Source organism: Copadichromis virginalis, linkage group LG3 (assembly GCF_057382275.1).
Source record: "Copadichromis virginalis isolate Kocher_CV1m ecotype Utaka linkage group LG3, C_Virginalis_male_GT1.1, whole genome shotgun sequence".
Taxonomy (NCBI): Eukaryota; Metazoa; Chordata; class Actinopteri; order Cichliformes; family Cichlidae; genus Copadichromis; species Copadichromis virginalis.
This window is the reverse complement of record NC_140620.1, coordinates 44,597,110-44,615,571: the sequence shown is the minus strand read 5'-3', so window position 1 is coordinate 44,615,571 and position 18,462 is coordinate 44,597,110. Positions and strand designations below refer to the sequence as shown.

Here is an 18,462-nt window from a genome sequence, read left to right as displayed (position 1 = left end):
TCAAGAGTGTTATTAAGGGGTTTGCTGAAAGCTTCTCTGTGCTTTAGATTTGAGTCACTGATGTAGATCAAAGTCCTGTAATTCCAGATGTTACTTTTGGAGACTAATGAGCAAAAAAGGAAAGAATATTTTGAATACTTGAGGCATTATTTAATATTTCTGAGATTAATAGAAACTAGCTCCAACTGCAACACGGACAGACGTGTTAGCAAACACTTCCAAATTATCTCTCTGCCAGTTTATTTTAGTTCTGTACTTGTTCAACTGATGACTAATATGCATCCATTTTAGCTCAATTCAGAGCTCCACTGTCTTCAGGGGGAAATATTTACATCCAGATGTACTATTAATATTAGTATTAAAGAGTTGATATAGTGTAAAAAAAAAAAAAGCTGTAGTGTGATATATGAATGAATTCTTTTCCGTCTGGTTAAAGTGAAGAGCCATTTACCAACACTAAACCCTGGTGAGTGAGTGAGTGAGTGAGTGAGTTTATTGTCATGTACCATTTCCTCCCACATAAAAGATGTGCTTTTGAATTTAGCCCACAACACCTTCAGAAAGCTCAACATTAAGTTCTTCCATCCCAGAACCACCTCCCTCCTCACCTTCCCTCAGTACTGATCAGAGCTGCGCTCGCCTACACCATCCTGCGCCTACACTTACACCAATCTTGTTACATTACACCCAGTAATATCTGCCCGCTCGACTGGTCTCAACAGCAGCAGAACTGGAAAGATGAGAATGTGATCACCAGTTGAGATTACATAGACAGAGGAAAAAAAAAACCCTCTTTTACTGTGTGTTTCCACAGGAATTTCTCAAGAAAGAATTCAGCGAGGAGAATATCTTGTTCTGGCAGGCCTGTGAATACTTCAGTCATGTCCCTGCAACAGATAAAAAGCAGGTAAGCTACAGTGTGCAGCTGCAGATCCTGTGACAGTTTTGTTTGGGGGCCCACTGTGAATTGTTGGATTATCCCCTTTAACCAAAGGTCATACTAAAAAATATGAAGTGTTTAAGACCTGAGTTTTCTTTTTTTCTGTAAATCATTTGTCACACAATTAAAATAAGTATTATTTATTTATTCTCTTTTAGCTTGACAGTCTAGCATACTTTAAAGCACACTGCTAATTTCCTATAACGTATGTGGAGCTTTTATTTTGAATGGTAAATGGCCTGTATTTGTATAGCGCTTTTACTAGTCCCTAAGGACCTCAAAGCGCTTTACACATCCAGTCATCCACCCATTCACACGCTGGTGATGGCAAGCTACATTGTAGCCACAGCCACCCTGGGGCTACCGGACGCTGGCGCCACCGGGCCCTCTGATCACCACCAGTAGGCAACGGGTGAAGTGTCTTGCCCAAGGACACAACGACCGAGACTGTCCAAGCTGGGGCTCGAACCGACAACCTTCCGATTACAAGGCGAACTCCCAACTCTTGAGCCACGATCGCTTTGATCTACATCAGTGACTCAAGATTCAGCTACTCTAGCTAATCTACCTACTTCTCTCTAAAAGGTTCAGACTAAACCGAATCTGCTCACTTAGCTGATGTAGACTCTTAAAATGTACTTTTATTTTGAAAGGGAAACCAAAAAGAGGGGGAAGGCTCTAACATGGTGTGGTCGTATGCACTGCCTACAGACGGCTTTACAGTTGAATCTACATCATAGTTAGGTAACCCCCCTGAGACCCTACAAAGTAACTTACGCCATGACCTGATGTGCACGTACCTGGAAATGTAACTACATCAACGCATCTACGCAACCCGCAACTATTGCACTTTTATTACTGAGATATTATCAACAATGACTTTAGTATAAGGAAGAAGTCATACCCTCATTATGAAGGCTCACAGGGGGAAAAAAGCACAAGAAAAAGTGAGGACCCCGGAAAGAACAGTGTCCCGGGATTTTGATTTGTTTTTATTGTGGCTGGCGCTGCATATACAACACTTGGACATAAGCACAAGGTCATTAAGAGCGCGCAAAAGTATAAATGAATGCTGCCAAAGACATAAGCCACTTACCCAGGTTACAAGAAAGGTTCTAAAAAGAGTTGTGCATACGTCTAACTGTAACAGATATCGCTTACATGTTGTAGCTGATTACTGCACTAGGGGGCAGTGTCACAAACAGCCAGTATGTGGGCTAAGTAAAATTTTTGGTCCTTCAGCCAGCCATAGAAAAGGGCAAACTTATAACATGCGAAGAGCTGAAGTGAAACTAAGTGTTAAAAACAGTCAAAAAAAAGTGCTGCGGCCACCATCTGTGCTTCTCATGCTTTATTTTGGTCTTATTTTGGATTTTTTTTTGTGCTTTTTCCCATTAACTCCCCTGTTCCTGTTTCCGTCCACTTTTTCAACCAATCACCTTCAAGCTATGTAGAGCTGCATGGTTCTGGGTTGTTTAAGGACTGCATGCAAGCATGTTTCCATTAGATGCATACCCTTTTTTTGGGGGGGGGGGGATCGCTAAACAAACCATAAAACAAGCATGATGGTGTTTGCGTCACTGTGGCATAGCATAACACACACACTCATCACAAATTCTCAACAATTCTCTTTCCTGCAGCTGTCCCAGAGAGCAGGGGAGATCTATAACAGCTTCCTGTCCAGCAAGGCCACCATGCCGGTCAACATCGACAGCCAAGCCCAGCTGGCCGATGACGTGCTAACCTCCCCAAGGCCTGACATGTTCAAGACCCAGCAGCTACAGGTAGCAACGAGACAGCTGTTGAGTTTATTTATTAGTGTTCCAAATGAGGCAGCGGATAAATAATGCGGTGCTCCCGCAGTAATCAAAACATTCAACAAACAGTTTGACTTTTAGTGACAGGCCCTTTGTGAGAACCTCATTTGAATTCTTCAGTTGTTCGGTATCAAGCTGAGGATCAAGCTTTTTCTAGACAGTATTAATGGAGGAGGGATTCTGCGTGCAGTAGGGGGTTCTGTTCTCATCTAGCCTTTAGTCACTTAGCACAAGCATATTGGCTTTTTTTTTGGTGGCCATCTGCATTTGTTTACAAAAGGGCTCTGAGGCTTTACCAGAGAGATAAACACAAACTGGCATACACCCACAGAGAACCTAGCACATACTGTACACACAGCCCCATAGACACACAGTCAGAGATCTGTATATTTTCAGTGTGCACATGAGTATGATTAAATTTTAACCGTTAAGGCTGCTGTCAAAACATGAGCTGTAACCATATGTTAACACTAGCAGCTTTTTGTCTATTGCACATCTTCTCTTCTCTTTTTATTTATTTATGTATCTTTTTGGTCAAATCCTCACTTGCGATGTCTTACTCATCGGCCCCTCTCACCACGTCCGCAGATCTTCAACTTGATGAAATTTGACAGCTATTCGCGTTTCCTCAAGTCCTCCCTCTACCAGGAGTGCATGCGTGCTGAGATGGACGGTCAGCCGTTGCCGGACCCCTACCAAATCCCCTGCAGCCCCGCCCCCTCAAAGCACAGTGCCAGCTCTGACCGCTCCACCCTGTCGACCCCCAAAAAGGTATAGCATTTATTAAAGACACTTCTCACGGAGTTGTGCGGTTGTTGTCCAGACTGACTGATAACGGGTCTATTTGCCTCCCAATCCACAGGACGTCAGAAAGCAGCGCTCAGGGAGGTCACTGAATGAAGACGGCAGAGACGAGAGCGCCGACAAGAAACGTGGCTTCTTCTCTTGGTCGCGCAACAGGAGCTTTGGGAAGGGTCCAAAGAAGAAGGACATCGGAGACATTAACCTCGGTAAGGAGTGAACTGACAACGGTGAATGTTTCAAACGTCCCCGACACAAACGTCTGCAGTGCTCAATTGTCCTTGAATAAGACACCAAATCAGTGCCAGCTCCAGGGCTGGAGTGAGATACATGCAGGGTAGAAGTGAAGAAACACAGCTGGAAGTCTCTCACACACTGAGAAACACACAGACATACCACTGGTACCCTGGCAAAAACATACTTGTTGCGTCCTGACACACTGAGGAGGCCCAAGGAAGGGTTTAAATGATAGTCTTAGTGTTTTTTTTATTGTTTTGTTTTTAAGTTGTTATTATGTTTTGGGTTGATTTTATTTAAGACTGGCCATAAACTTTAATCTACAATTCCATTTTCTGACTTTTAGGCTTACATCCGTAATGATTACTTGTAGTTTCTTTCTCATGCCAGTTGTGTGCAAAAAAACTCGATTCTGTTCTTACTTAATGTGACTAAATATACATTTTACACTCTCTCTAAATGCATTTGTCCTGAAATGAAACTCCAACTCCCACTCATATCCTTTATTTATTCTCTTTGATAAAACGCGCCTTTCTGTTTGCCAAAATCTTCCAGTGACCAACTTCGATACTGAAACACTGTTATTAGTCATATTACACGTCGGTGTTGCATATTGTAAGTGTCATGTAAAATGAGCAGTGCGCTCATGTCTCTCTGACGTGCACTAATCTGTCGTACTCTGCACTGCGCTGTGCAGATTACTGGGGCAGTAATGGGAGGAGGGAGTCCCAGGGCTCCTTGTCATCCGGTACCAGTCTGGAGATGCCCATTTCCTGCTCCGCTGGCAAGATTGAGGTAAGACTCCTATGGACAGGTCACCATGGCAACACAGAGCTCAGTGTCTGGTGAAGCTATTATAATAGGGCCTCAGCAGTTTTTTATATACTTCTCAGACCATGGAGTTTTTTTGTTTATGGGTCACATGGAAGAAAAAACACACACATATATATATATATATTTATAATATTAAAAAGTATTTATTTATATATGCGTTTATTTTTAATTCTTTGACCATAGTCTGATAATCGCCACTCGGTTGGAGCGTGGGAACGTGCTCCCAAACAGTGCAGCGTGCTGCTACCCAACGGCTCCTGCTCTTCTGTCAGCCTTCGGCCAGGTGCCTCCATCAGGGAAGTCCTCCAAGAACTCTGCCAGAACATTAGTGTCAACGTTGCCGCCGTTGACCTTTTCCTCGTGGGAGGAGACAAGGTGAGAACAAACTGCTGTCAAATGCTGCATACCGTACATCTGCTGCTGCTGTCCCAGTAAGCTAAGCACTGCTACAGAAAGAATTTGAGCGGAGTTATTCAGCTGTGCTTACACTAAGAAAATAAAATGTAGCCTTTAGGAGTTGCTTTGTTTCATTAGAGGTGAGGCTCTCCCAAATAGAGACTTTTGAGTTCTGTAGAACTTATCAGAAGGAAAAAGACAAAGCTTTGGTTACAAAAAAACTATCTGAGAGTCATCAAAGAAAGGGTAGAAGAAACACAGTATCTCACATAGGGGTCACATTCTGTTTACTGCTTACTCTGACTGATATAGGATTTTTAAGAATGATACCAATACCAATATTCGGTTACTTGAAAAGCCAATATGTTGGCAAATATTTCTTTTTAATTTCAGATACATGAAACAGATGTATTTCCCTAAAATTTGTTATGTGCAAATATTTGTGATTCCTTACTGACATAATATGACAACGCAGTTTAAACGTAATCTTGTTACAACGATTCACAGATTACTCATTTACACTCCTTGTTTTGCTGGGATCAGCTGATCGTTGCGTTTGTGGCGTTCTAAAATTGTTGCCAATACGGATGCTCCAATGTGTCCTCTGTGGACAAAGTGTGTAACCTCTTAAAATGGTCTTTTATTGGCCTTTAGAAATACTGATACCGATTGATCAGAAAATGATCGGCCTTCTGAGAAGCTCATCTATGCCAAAACCCAGTTTTCAAAAATCTAATTTTAAGATAAAGGATTGCTTGTGTCATGCTTAATAATATAATGAAGCAGGTGTGCTTCCAGGAACCCCCCAAAGAAGTATTAGCCCTATTGATATATCTGTCAGGCTCTCTCTAATATAAGCTGGGGCACCCATAATTATTCAGTAAAAGCTGATGAAGTTTGAAACAGTGAACATGATAATCATTACTTTGAATGAGGAGAGTGTCAAGCTGACATTTTTCACAATTACAAAAGCAAAACAAAACAAAAATGCACATAATTACTAGAGATGGACCGATCCGATATTGCGTATTGGTATCGGTCCGATACTGACCAAAATTACTGGATCGGATATAAGAGAGAAATAAAAAATGTAATCCGATCCATTAAATATCAAAAAAGCACCTCACAAAACTTGCGACATGGTGTAACTCGGCTCATAACATGTCGGAGCAGTGTGCGTCACGTGATAGAGCAGCTGTGTGTATTTGTAGCCTCGCTAGCAATCCGGCATTTCATCTCCGAGGAAGTTAACCCAGAGAGAAGTAAAGCAAGTGAATGTTTGTAAAGCATTCCCGCGTTAAGCTTAACAACCGATATATGGAGCGACTGCCTCTTCTCTCTCCCTCCCTCTCCTGCTGCTACTTCAATCATGAAACTGATTAATGATCAGCTGATCGGCTTTTCTGTCGTGAGTCCGTCTCTCTTCTTTGTTTTTGGCCCACTTCGCGCCAGAAAGAGGAAACCAGCGGCTGAACAACAGCAGCACGTTTAATCTGTTGTTAGAATTTAATTAATATTACTTTCTACACCAGGATCTTTTTCTATGTACCTGACGGCTGGTAACTGTGCAGGGGCGGATCTAGCAAAGTTTAGCCAGGGGGGCCGATAGGACATGAACAGGGAAAAGGGGGCACAAAGACATACTTTTCTTTATTCTCATTTAAAATGTCGAGCTTTTAATAAATAATTATCTGAATCTTACACCCAAAGTTTTAATCTGATGTAAAATGTATAGAAGTCCATTACTGTATATAGTAACTATTAAGTCTAATATATATATACCCTAGTAAGCTATAGTACTTTTTCCTTTGGGAAGATACCATCTGTGCAGTCTGCAATTATGTTGAAGAAAGATGTTGAATCTATTTAATATTTCTTGAAAAATAATTGATATCTGTCCATTTTTTTTTTCACACTGCATCAAATTAAAGTTGATTACGTCGATTAAGCATCATGAGGTGGGGGGGGGTCATCAGTTTCTCACCCCGATGACTAACCCTATTGGTTAGGTTGCTTACTCTTTAAAATACCAGATTAGGGAGGATGGAGTAGGTTTAAGTTTATTAGATTGATCAGTGTTGCTGAACTATGAAATATTTTGGGTGCAGTGTATTTTTTGCATACAGGTATAACAGAATAGCTTTAGTGTTGTTGTTTATTTAAACTTGAGTATTAACTTATACAAAATGCAGCAAGATATAAAAAAAAACCAGTTTTATTGATTAAAAAACACACTATATCGGATTCATATCGGTATCGGCCGATATCCAAATTTATGATATCGGTATTGGTATCGGACATAAAAAAGTGGTATGTGCCATGTCTAATAATTACCTTGAAAAAGGAACTTCAGCAGGCCGGGGTGTGTCTTGTGACTTTATAATTTTTATGTCATCTTGACAAAATTAGTGTACTCAGTTTAATGATGATGGATGTATAAATACCACATACTGCACAAATGTATGCACATTTTATGTGTTTTTATTTGATGTAGGTTTGGGAGAGAGCAGGGGTGGAAGGTGAGGGGGGGAGTGTTTTTACTACTGCTGCATATTACTGTGAAAACAAATCTTTGTATGCTGCTGCAAAAACAACAAAAATATTGTTTAAAAAAAGATGATGGATGTGCCGCGATCTTGGCCGTGTGACCTTGTAAAAAGATGACGGAAAGAGAAAGAAGCAGAAGATTTTTCACTAGGCAGTTAATTTTAACAGCAGCTCATTAGAGGTGCATGAAAAGTCACTGATTCTAATAACGGCGAGAATGAGGTGAAGTGAAGTGTGATGATCAGTGCTCAGTGTGAAACAGAAGCCTTGTACTCGAGCTAAGATGGCAGATATTTTTCATATTTACAAAAAAACACAAATACTTCCAATATCCAGACACTTAAATATCTGGGTACAGCACACCTGAGGAGTCCTTGTTAGCAAATATAAGTTGTGAAGTGAATCAAAAAGAGAATTACAGATAATTTGTTTTTTTCATTGCTGTTTATAGCGCTCAATACTGTGTTTGATCCTGGCTCTTTATGTACTGCTAATGTGCAGTTTTATGCTTTTTTTCCCTTTTAGCCTTTAGTGTTGGACCAAGACTGTATGACACTAAGCTCCAGAGACCTGAGACTGGAGAAGCGCACATTGTTTAGGTATGAACAACCGATCAGTGTTCCCTTGAGTCTGTTAATCGCCTTCAGTTTCTCATTTTGCGTTTCTGCTTTCATTGCTGTCACATTTACTTTGATGCTCTCGGCTCACTGGTAGGTTGGATCTGGTGCCCATTAACCGCTCCGTGGGGCTGAAAGCCAAGCCGACCAAGCCAGTCACTGAGGTCCTGCGGCCCGTGGTGGCCAAATATGGTCTCCACCTCGCTGATCTTGTGGCCAAAATAGTAAGTTGTCTCCAGTGCCTTAATCCTTTTGAAGCTCCCGTGTGTCCAGACAGCAGCCTGTGTAGTGTGTGACTGTGCCACAGGGTGGAGTATCATGGTTAGGGGGGTAAAACGACCGCATCCTTTTCCATCTCTACACAGTGGTTAGCACTCTGACTCAGCCCAGCCTGCTAAGACGAAACACCGCGGCTATAATTAAGAATGACGACACTCCTCAAACATGCCGACTCTCTACTCCTCCCCCTAAACCCCTGTCAGATTTATTTTAGTCCTGTGGGTTTCCAGGCATTATAACTGTATTATACAGTAGACCAGAGCTGAAAGGTGGTTTATAAACTAAGCAAAGGAACACGCGCAGCAGCAGTATTTAGATTTCCGCACAACAGGTGAGGATACTAACATGTTGACCTTCAAATTTTATTTTATAATAGAGCGGCGAGACTGAGCCTCTGGATCTGGGTGCCCCCATATCGAGTCTGGACGGCCTGCGAGTTGTGCTGGAGCGAGCAGATCCCTGTTCAGTCAAAGGTAGAATGGAACAAGAAAACAAAACTGGTTTGTCCTTTCTCATCAAGGCACCAGAAAAATGTAAATCACACCCACCTCAGTCATCCTGCTGATTAACGTGTACGAGTTTTTGCAAGACGTCTCTCTCATTACGCCTCAAGCACCCTCTCCTCCCCTCTCTGTCTCACGCTCTTCCTCATCAGTTTCTCACCCCGATGACTTTTTCATGTACACATCTCTCTGTTTCTCTCTCTCTCTCTCTCTCTCTCAAATAGACAAATCCAAGTCTTCCTCCTTAAAAAGTCACCCAACCCGGAGTTTTTCTGCGACAGTGAGTACTCGTCACATCTTTATTCTCACACAATGATAAAAAGAGTGGTGTTTTTGTCTTTTTCTGCTGCTGCTTCTGCAACATCATTTAATAACATTATTAACACTGAGCCAATGCTAAGCTATCAGTTGGTGTTTACTTCCTTTTTTTTAATATTATTATTACTGTTATTTTGGGGTCTTCCTCTCCCTAACACTGCCTATGGCTGACTCACTCGCTCCTGTTTTCTCCGCTCGAGTTATTGCACCATATGAAGGCAGATCCTGCTTAGTCTGGATTCTATCAGGGTCCTTAGACACACAGCCGACAGATGGACCAAGCTCATCTTTACCTGAAGGTCTCAGTAAATCTGGACAAACTGCTTAGCTTCGCCCCCATCCCACCCCACCCCTTACGACCTCCCCACACACCACATCGTCCCTCCATCCCCTTAATAGAGTGCCTTGTTATTGTTGAATCTGCAGGGAGATGAGAGGTCAGCACCAAAGGACTTTTCTGTGAGGCCAAGTGGACCAGACTCAGCACTCCCAAGGGATAAGAGAAAACAGAAAAAGATTAATATAGATGAAGCTGAAGGTAAATCCCCCTTTTTCTCCTTATTTGTCTTTCTTTCTTTTCTTTTTTTCAACTTGTGGTGGAATTCTTAGCTTTGCTTTGCCTTTAAGACTAACTCGTGTCTTTGTTAGTTCCACGAGGGTTCTTTTCTCTTAAGAGGAGCGAGGTTGCTCTGCTGCACGTCACACCCAGCTAATCCTTTTCTTGCGTGTGTGTGGAAACTTTCAAGTGAGGAAATGTGCTTGAACTGTTTTCCAGAATTCTTTGAGCTGCTGAGCCGGGCGCAGAGCACCCGAGCCAACGACCAGCGTGGTCTCCTGAACAAAGACGACCTAGTGCTTCCCGACTTCCTGCGACTGACTCCGCCCACTTCCTCTGTCTCCGTGTCCTCCGACCTGGCCTGCTCCACCCCCAACTCCCTGAAGCCGGTTCGAGAGAATGGCATTCCCTCCCGGAGCCCCCTCACTTCCAGCCTACGCTCGGAGAGCCTCGACTCCTCTCTTAGCTCCAGTGCGAACGGACACTCCAGGCGGTGCCTCATGCCCCCTCCACGCCACCCAACCTTCGGCACTCACATGTCCCCCATCCTCCGGCCCTCAGACACCCGTCCAACCCTTCGCACCGTGGAGGAGGACGCCAACACCGACCTGACTCTCATCGGTGAAGGCGACATCAGCAGCCCCACCCTGCTGCCTCCTTCACCATCCCCTGTGTCGTCCTTCGATAGCAGCCTGCCGGCAGCCAACTTCACCCCGCCACCGCCCTGCTCCCAGGCTAAAGACACGGGTGAAGAGGGAAAGTCCAGTTCAGGTATTTCTACAGTGTAACAACCTAACACTCGGTGTGTTTGCGTGTGTGCTTGTGCGTGTGTGTGTTGTACATGCATGTGTGTGGTCAGGAACAGGACCACTTTGACAATAAAACTCCCTCTACACTGACTCTGATGCACTTTAATGACAAATTGATATCGACTCTTTCTCAGTTTGCCTGATTCGTCTTTATCAAGCTCAGCAAAGCATGTGTGTGATTGATCATGATGATTACACTACTCAAGATTGATCTGTAAATAATGACCTGTGTATTTTTGTTCCGTGAGTAACGTTTACTTGTATATCACCTCCCTCGCCACAAATTGTTGAGTTGAACATGTGACTGACATAAGCGGATTTCCAGTGATATATTTTGTCCTTTTGGGTGCATGCAAAATGTGACTGATTGCAGATCTGTTGAATATCAATGAAATATACACAATGCGTAGAGATTAATGATCAATATTTGACAGTTATGTGGACGCTAGATGTTGTACCGAAGATTAGAAATCAGAGGAGAAAAAAAAGATCAGCTTTCATGTACAAAAAAAAGAAAATTGAGCCAGACTGCTGCACAGTGTTGGACCTGCAAATACCTAACAGTCGGTACATATAAATGCTGTATCCCTATCCATCCCACCTCCTCTACTTAAGAGCAATTCAACAATGTCCGTGTCAAAAAGCTAGATGTTTTTTTCATTCTCTTTTTACGCAATGCTACAAATCCGGTGAGCCATTAAACAGCTCATGCTGTAGCAGTTTGAGCAACGGTGAAAAATTATTAGTCATTGGAGGACAAGTGCTCCTTGGCGCTGGTGACATTGTTGAAGTGCCTGTCATTCTTTACCAGGCTCATTCGCTCTCTAGGTGCCTGTTTGTAGATAATCACTGCCAATAATCTCTGTACCTGTGATTGAATAGATCTAATAAATGTTAGAATTGGAAATCACTCTCGTCTGTCTTTTTACACGTTTGTCAGATCAGTCCCTCCCCCCCACTCCTCCCCTCTCTCTCCCCGCCACCCGCCGCTTGTCCTCTCCACCTCCACATGCCTCCTTCCGTTCTCTCTTAGCTTTTTTTGTTTAATTAGTTTTTTCTTTTTCTGTTTTTTGTTGTTGTTCTTGTCTAGTGGCTTCCTCCTCTCATCAGCTCCCACTCCTCCGTGTCCTTCCTCGTGCGCGCTCATTTCACAAGTGTCACTGCTCGCTGGGTGTCTTTATTTTTTTTTACTCCTAGGATCTCTCGGTGTGTGTTTATTCTGTGTCGTTGCTCAGCCGACCTGCTTCTTGTTGTTGCTGTTGTTGATGATATAACACATATTGCTTTTATTTCTTTAAATTGAGCCACTGCTGTTCGCGCGCGTGTGTGTGGGTTTCGCATTGGGTTTGCAAAGCTTTGCCTCGGCATTGGTTCATCGTGCTCTGAGTGCATGGCCATCTCTCGCACACATTTCCCGCCTTTATGTGTTTTTTTTTCCCGCTCCTCCGTGCATATGTGTGTGTTGTCTGTGATGCTATGTGAAGTGAAGTAGTGATTTGATCTGTGACAGTGTTGCTTTGATATCCTACATGTGATGATCGCGGCTTCGAGTTGAAGCCTTTCCTGACACGCTGTGAAGTCGTCAGAAAAGAAGATAACCACACTCCTGTGTTCCAGCTACAGAGCAGCTCCGGCTGCTCTTTTTGATGCACCTCAAAGCACTTTTTTAAAGGGGCACAAACATGACCTTATTGCCTTGTCTTCATATCTACGCTTTTAATGCAAAGCAGGGCTTACACACACAAGACGAGGAGGATAAATCGAAGCTTTTTCAGCTTTCATACAGCCTCATTCCTCTTTTCTGGTTGCTAAGCACATCAGGCTGATTCTTCCCACCACCGGGCGCCATGGTAACCTTATCCACGAGTTGTCTGAGCTACAGATAGAAACTGTCACTACTGGTTTTCATCTATCTCCCTGCCTCTTTCTCTCCGTTTCTCTTTTCTCTCGCTTGCTAAAACGGGAGCAGAGCAGTGATTCGGTATGGCCACGCTTTAAGCGCAGTTTGCCACCTTGGTATCACCGAGGCTGTGCTGGGATCTTTACAGCGAGCTAAAACGCCTCCACTTTCTCACTTTCTCACTTTTTGGACTTTATGAAGTTGTTACATTTGAGTTTGGGTGGAAAGTTAAGCTCGCTGGCTTTCTTTAGTTTAAGACAAAGTAAACCACCCACAGAGTACAGTTGCATCTTTAATTCCAACTGCAGCGAAGCCAATGTTGTGCAGTAGCAGCGTTCCTCTTCTTTTATCTGTCATCCTGCTGACTTCAGGCACTGCAGAGATGTCTCCTCGCTTTCTGTATTACTGTTAGACTGACGCCCTCTGCTGTTCCGAGAGAATAAGAATACAGTAATTGCTGCTTTGGTAGCTTGACATGGATCTCATTTTAATGCCATGCAGAAAGTCAAAGACATCCTTTCTACAGCAGCAGAAGTGCATCACGCGGTACCATTTTTCACATTTCCTCTAATTCTACTGGAAAGTCACCAGTGTGCACACATGACAGTTACACAAATATCTTGAACTGCATATGGTTTGAATCCAAAAGAAGGCTAAAGTTCTTCAGTGATCTGAAGCTTTTAGTACCTTTAATGGGTACTAGTTTTATAGTTTAATAGTTTTATAGTTTAATTAAAGCCCTAATTAAACTATAAAAGACAAAATCAGAAAGGAGAACCAGGGCTGAACTTGATGCTCCCTCTTACTCCACGGCTCTGTGGGGAATAGAATGCCCACTAGGGGGCGACATTACACAGTGTATCTCTACACAGCACTGATTCAGACTCAATTTAAAGTGTGTTTAGTTAAGTCAACAATAATGCTGCCCTCTTCATAAACAAGAACAGGCGGCCATCTTTGTCTGAATACTAAGCAATAAATTACAGAAGTGAATAATTCAGCAAGTTCACGACAAGAGCTTGTTTGTCTTGAGTTTTCTATTTCTTCTTATACACTCATGCTGAGGGAAGATTAAAGGATTCCTTGGGGTAATTGAGACTCTATCTCAGGGCATTACAAAGTGCTTTGTAATGACTCGATTTCAGCTGCCTGCACCTGAGGCACCATGCCACTGAGCTGTCCTTCAAGCCCGCTTCACCCGTTTCTTCGTCTTCTGTCCTCGAAGCAGACAGCTGCTGATCCCCGGGCCTGCCTTAGCATCCATCTGGCGGTCAGAGGAGGGCTTGATGTGGATCTTTTGCAGGGAGACTAAGTGAGGACTGGAGCTGGTTCCGTTCTGTTCTGGCTGCTTGAGCTCAGCGTCCTGCTGCCGCCATGGCTGCTGAAAGGAGTTGCCACAGGAGGAATGGCCATGTTAAACAGTTGTGCCTCATTATCACATGGTGCAGACCAATCAGCAAGCACACCACTGAATCCATGCATGAGAAGCGTGTATGTGTAAATGGTAGAAGTGCACACACCAGGTCCAGAAATTACATTTGAGTAATGGCTACATGAGTTTGATCTCCCATGACTAAGCAAAGTAAAGCTTATGTTATAAGCAAAAACCATATTTAAACCCTATCTTGTAGGTTTATTGTGAGTAATATTAAAAGGTTTACCATATCAGTACAAAGCCAGGTGGCTCAGTCAGTGGTCTTTAACGAACTGCGATATTAACAACCTCACTGTGGGAGTGGGGGCTGAGAACAGAGAAGCCTTTCCCAAATTTTCTACTTTGTGACTAGAGCTAAAACAAACTGCGACTTCATTATTCTTTTGACATGAATTAATTTTTATAGTTGATTAATTGTTCCAGCCAGGCTAAACTTTATCTGTAGGTGTGAGGGTTTGCTGCGTTCCTCTTCTATGATTGTGGACTGAATTACCCCCAAATTATTTTGTACCAACAGAATAAGACTTTAATTAAAGGTAGGGTTTGTGAAAACCTATGTCTTCACTATTTTCTCTCACATTCTATAGATTGCGTAAAATAGCCATTAACTATTATTTAATAATTGGCCTGAACATAATCCACTTGTATTGCCCTATTAGCAAGCAAAGCAAAATTCAAGTAACACTAGAAATGCTTTGTAAGCAAAATGAGGTAAACCAGCAAACGCAAGTGCTGGAAACTATTACACAACCGGAAAAGTACTTGTAGGTTTTCTCCCTCACCCCCCAAGTATGATTGTTCAAGCTGTTGCAGGATAGATAGGTTTGCTGGGTCTACATAAGGTCAGCTGTTGGAGCTCACTGACAGTGTTTACATATATATCGGACAGCAACGAATAACAGCCAGTCGAGTTCAGAGCATCTGTGTGTTGAAGTGTAGTGCTTATGTCCGTGTGTTTACAGTCTCTGGAGGCCACATGGTTCACATGAGATGTGGAAAGTTTATCACCCATAGCTGTAACACCAGCATCAAAAAGAAACGCTGGCTTTGTGGCTTCTTGAGTGCGCTTGCATTAGCGAAGAGAGGGGAAGTTTGAGCATGTTTTATTTATTATTCTGTAGGGGTATTGCGATGAAGTCATGCATCTCTGGGGTTAAAGGAAATAAAGACAGTAATGTTCAGATGTGTCGCATCAGATTTTATTGCACTGAATTACTGTACAGCATATAATCCTGTCAGTTTTTAGTCCGATCTTTCTGACGAACCAGCTATAAAGTTGAGCAAGTTTAAGCAGAAGTGGTTATGTCATCAAGTCTATCATGACAACAGCTGGGATGATTACACAACTATAGAATGCTTAAAATATAAAAAAACAAGCCCACTATTCAACTTAAAATCAAGCAAAGTGGAGTTAAAATGTGCACTCGCACGGTGTGACAGATTTTGCTTGAGTGCTTTTGAAATCTGGCATTGCTGTGCTAAACATCTGGCCGTCAGCCAGTGTAATAAGAGGTAAAAGAGATGTGAAGGCCAAGAATGAATAGTTTTGCACATCTGTGCAGTCACTCCTGTGTAAATGAACATTTTTGGAAACCACATTGATTATCTAAAGCTGCACTCAGTGTTTCTGTTAAACAACAGATCAACATATAAAGTATAAGGTAAGAGGAGCTGCACTGAGCCCGGTGTAAACGGACTGTAACAAAAAGATGGAAGTAGCTACCCAGACAAAACAAATTATCAAGTTATTGAATATTGGTTAACACCGGCAAGCATGGTTGTCAAGCTGCGAAACTGCACAAAATGTGTGGCTGCACATCGCGCTAATTAGATAGCTGCTAATTAGATAGCTGCTAATTAGTGCTAACATATAAGTTAATACTTGAAATTTACCCACTGAAAATGGAGTGCAGTGTTTTCAGGCCAGCTGTTTGTACATTATTTGTCAAAAAAACAAAAAAACAAAATGAAATGCTGTCAGGAAGAGGAAATTAGCTGAGACCAAATTGTTTAACATGGCAGTCTCTGGGGATTGGAGTCAGGTCCAAGTGGCCATTAATGGAACTGCGGTTTTTTAGCACTTCCTGCATTGACTTCAGAAAGAGGGTGTAGCTTACAGAGTAGTAGGATTTCTCAAGCGTGATTATACCTTCTGCTTGGATCAGACAGAGTGATGGTCCGTGTGGACATCCATGTGTCTCCCCTTTTTTTTTTTTTTCTTTTTTTTTTTTGTGGCTCATCCATCTACTGCTAACTACACGTGCGCCTGAGGCAGTGGACTTCAAAGAAGTATGATTACTTGGCTGTTGGGTCTGCTTATTCATTTCCCAACACCATCCTGCATATAACGTTAGAAAACTATTCCCCAGGATCTTTTGTTGGTGGACTTGGTGGACATGGGCGCTCACACTAGAAGCAATTTGCCTATTGGCTGCTTTTTAGTTGACGGGTGATCACTGGTGGACATTCCAGGCTTTGGTTGCTTGTCCTTCATTCTTACTGGTAATCTCACACCTCAAAGTTGAGAAAGGTTTAACTTGGCATCTACCTACTTTTTGCATTCACTAGCAGAAATTTTGCTCTCTGTCGCTTACAGTTACTGAATGTCACTTTTGGTGGTCTGTGGTTGCCATGTTGGTGCTAGTAACTTCCTGGGTGGACAGCCCTTTAAAGTACAGTGAATGGTTCCTTATGATGTTATATCATTTGAATGCAGAATGGGCCATCCCACCCATCATCTGCAATATCCAAGTATCTCTTGTCTCTAAATCAATTTATCTTATATCTTCCATGTTTTGCTTTGTTTTTCTCTCCCTTGCACAGAGGCGACAGAAACGATACCCAATGCCAAGTCACCTCCTAAAAAAGCCAACGCTGCACATACCATTCAGGAGGTGATGGATGTGGAGGGAGTACATCTAGAAGAAGGAACAGCGGAGACATCCCAGGGTGAGGACTCTGAGTTGAGTCTGAGTTTTCAGGGCTATGTCGCCGAGCTGCGACAGTGCCAGAGCAAAATGAGAAACGCCCAGATGCCCCAGAACGGCCGCAACCCACCGGAGGGCCAGGACTGCAACACAGATCTTTACAAGGCCACCATCGTCTAAAGGGACCCCCCCCCCCTCCCCCCCATCCCCACTGCTGCACTTTTAAAGCCTGAGCGACTGTTGTTTGAGGAGATGTAGTCGAACAATGTGCTGCATGTACAAGTTGTCAGTTTTCTTTACTAAAGCATCAATATTATGGTGATGGATATTGTATATTTGTTTAAAAACAGTTCAGGCATCCTGTTGACTTCTAGTACCGGTTGTAATTTTGGGACAGTGATATGTTTTGTTATTGGTATGCTTTGATAATTAACTATTTTGAGCCATGTTAGGCTAAATAATAATACCACAGAAGAAGCCTGAAACTCACTTTGGGGTACCAGTTGATAATAATTGTACACAATTTAAAAAGTGGAAATGACTGAGAAACAGGACACTGCTTGATAAGAAGCTGCTTAACATCTTCTAAACAAAAAAACAATGTAATAACCGGCAGCCTTCTGGTGGTGGAAACCAAAGGGTTAAAGCTCAGGAAAACGCTTGTTCAGGTTCTTGATAACAATTTCGAAACCATCACCAAATGATTTAATAAGCTGTTAAGCTGTTTGGGTATATTGAGTTTTACATTAAAGTCCCAATTAACTGTCCACCCATTACCTTTTTCTGCTAGTCTTGCGCTGAGAAAAGTTGTGAGATGCAATTGAAATAGCAATGATAATTTAAAAATCTAGAAAGTAAAGCTTGACTTTTGTTTTACGTGTCCTGATTAGAAAGTAGGACCACATGCTAGGAGAGGACTCTTAGATATTTGACTATTTCTTGTTCATATTGTCTTCCTGTGTTGTACAGATGACACATAACAGTACCTCTATCGTCTGTACTTTCTGCTTCTGTGGTTGTGAGGTTGTCCTAATTGTTGAACAATTAAAAGGCTTCGATGGCTCTACTTTCAACCAACTGTGTGTCTTTGCTTTTGTGCTTTCATCGTGTAAACGAGGGGGGAATACTTCAAATGTTTCTTTGTTGTTGTATCTAATGCAAAGTCTTCATTTCATACTTGGTATATTTCACCAGCTCGATGTGTTTGCTAAGTTAGTTAGAGCTGTCAATAATTAACAACGTAGTCTTCAGGGCTGAACGATTTCCCATCTGGAAAGTCCACCTTCACTTGCTACTTATGTGCTATTTAGAGGCCCAGCCTCCTCTTTGTATTTTTAGCCCAACATCTGGAGGAAGATTATTACAGCTGGTGAAAATTAGAGGTTAGATTGCATGACTGGGGACTTTGACTTGATACAGCATGTCACTGCTGGAATGCTGACAAGATATGAAACTCTTACTTAGTTGATTTCCATGCTTTACCTGATTTCAGAGGTATTTTCTTTAAGGAGTTCTTCTTAGGAACAACAATTCCTTTGAGGTCCCA

At 42.5% G+C, this 18,462-nt stretch overlaps 1 protein-coding gene across 1 annotated transcript in view; it reads left to right on the top strand.

Moving 5' to 3' along the window:
- The window catches only part of rgs12a (regulator of G protein signaling 12a), a 44,218-nt gene extending 26,229 nt beyond the window's left edge, over positions 1–17,989 (top strand). Inside the window, exons 6-18 of the mRNA XM_085451312.1 lie at positions 815–907; positions 2,581–2,724; positions 3,346–3,528; positions 3,620–3,767; positions 4,493–4,590; positions 4,813–5,004; positions 8,098–8,171; positions 8,287–8,413; positions 8,845–8,941; positions 9,196–9,251; positions 9,716–9,827; positions 10,065–10,616; positions 16,813–17,989. Coding sequence (XP_085307438.1) covers positions 815–907; positions 2,581–2,724; positions 3,346–3,528; positions 3,620–3,767; positions 4,493–4,590; positions 4,813–5,004; positions 8,098–8,171; positions 8,287–8,413; positions 8,845–8,941; positions 9,196–9,251; positions 9,716–9,827; positions 10,065–10,616; positions 16,813–17,096 — 2,160 coding nt within the window. The 3' untranslated portion in view covers positions 17,097–17,989. The remainder of the gene's footprint in view (positions 1–814; positions 908–2,580; positions 2,725–3,345; positions 3,529–3,619; positions 3,768–4,492; positions 4,591–4,812; positions 5,005–8,097; positions 8,172–8,286; positions 8,414–8,844; positions 8,942–9,195; positions 9,252–9,715; positions 9,828–10,064; positions 10,617–16,812) is intronic.
- The last annotated feature ends 473 nt before the right edge of the window (positions 17,990–18,462 follow it).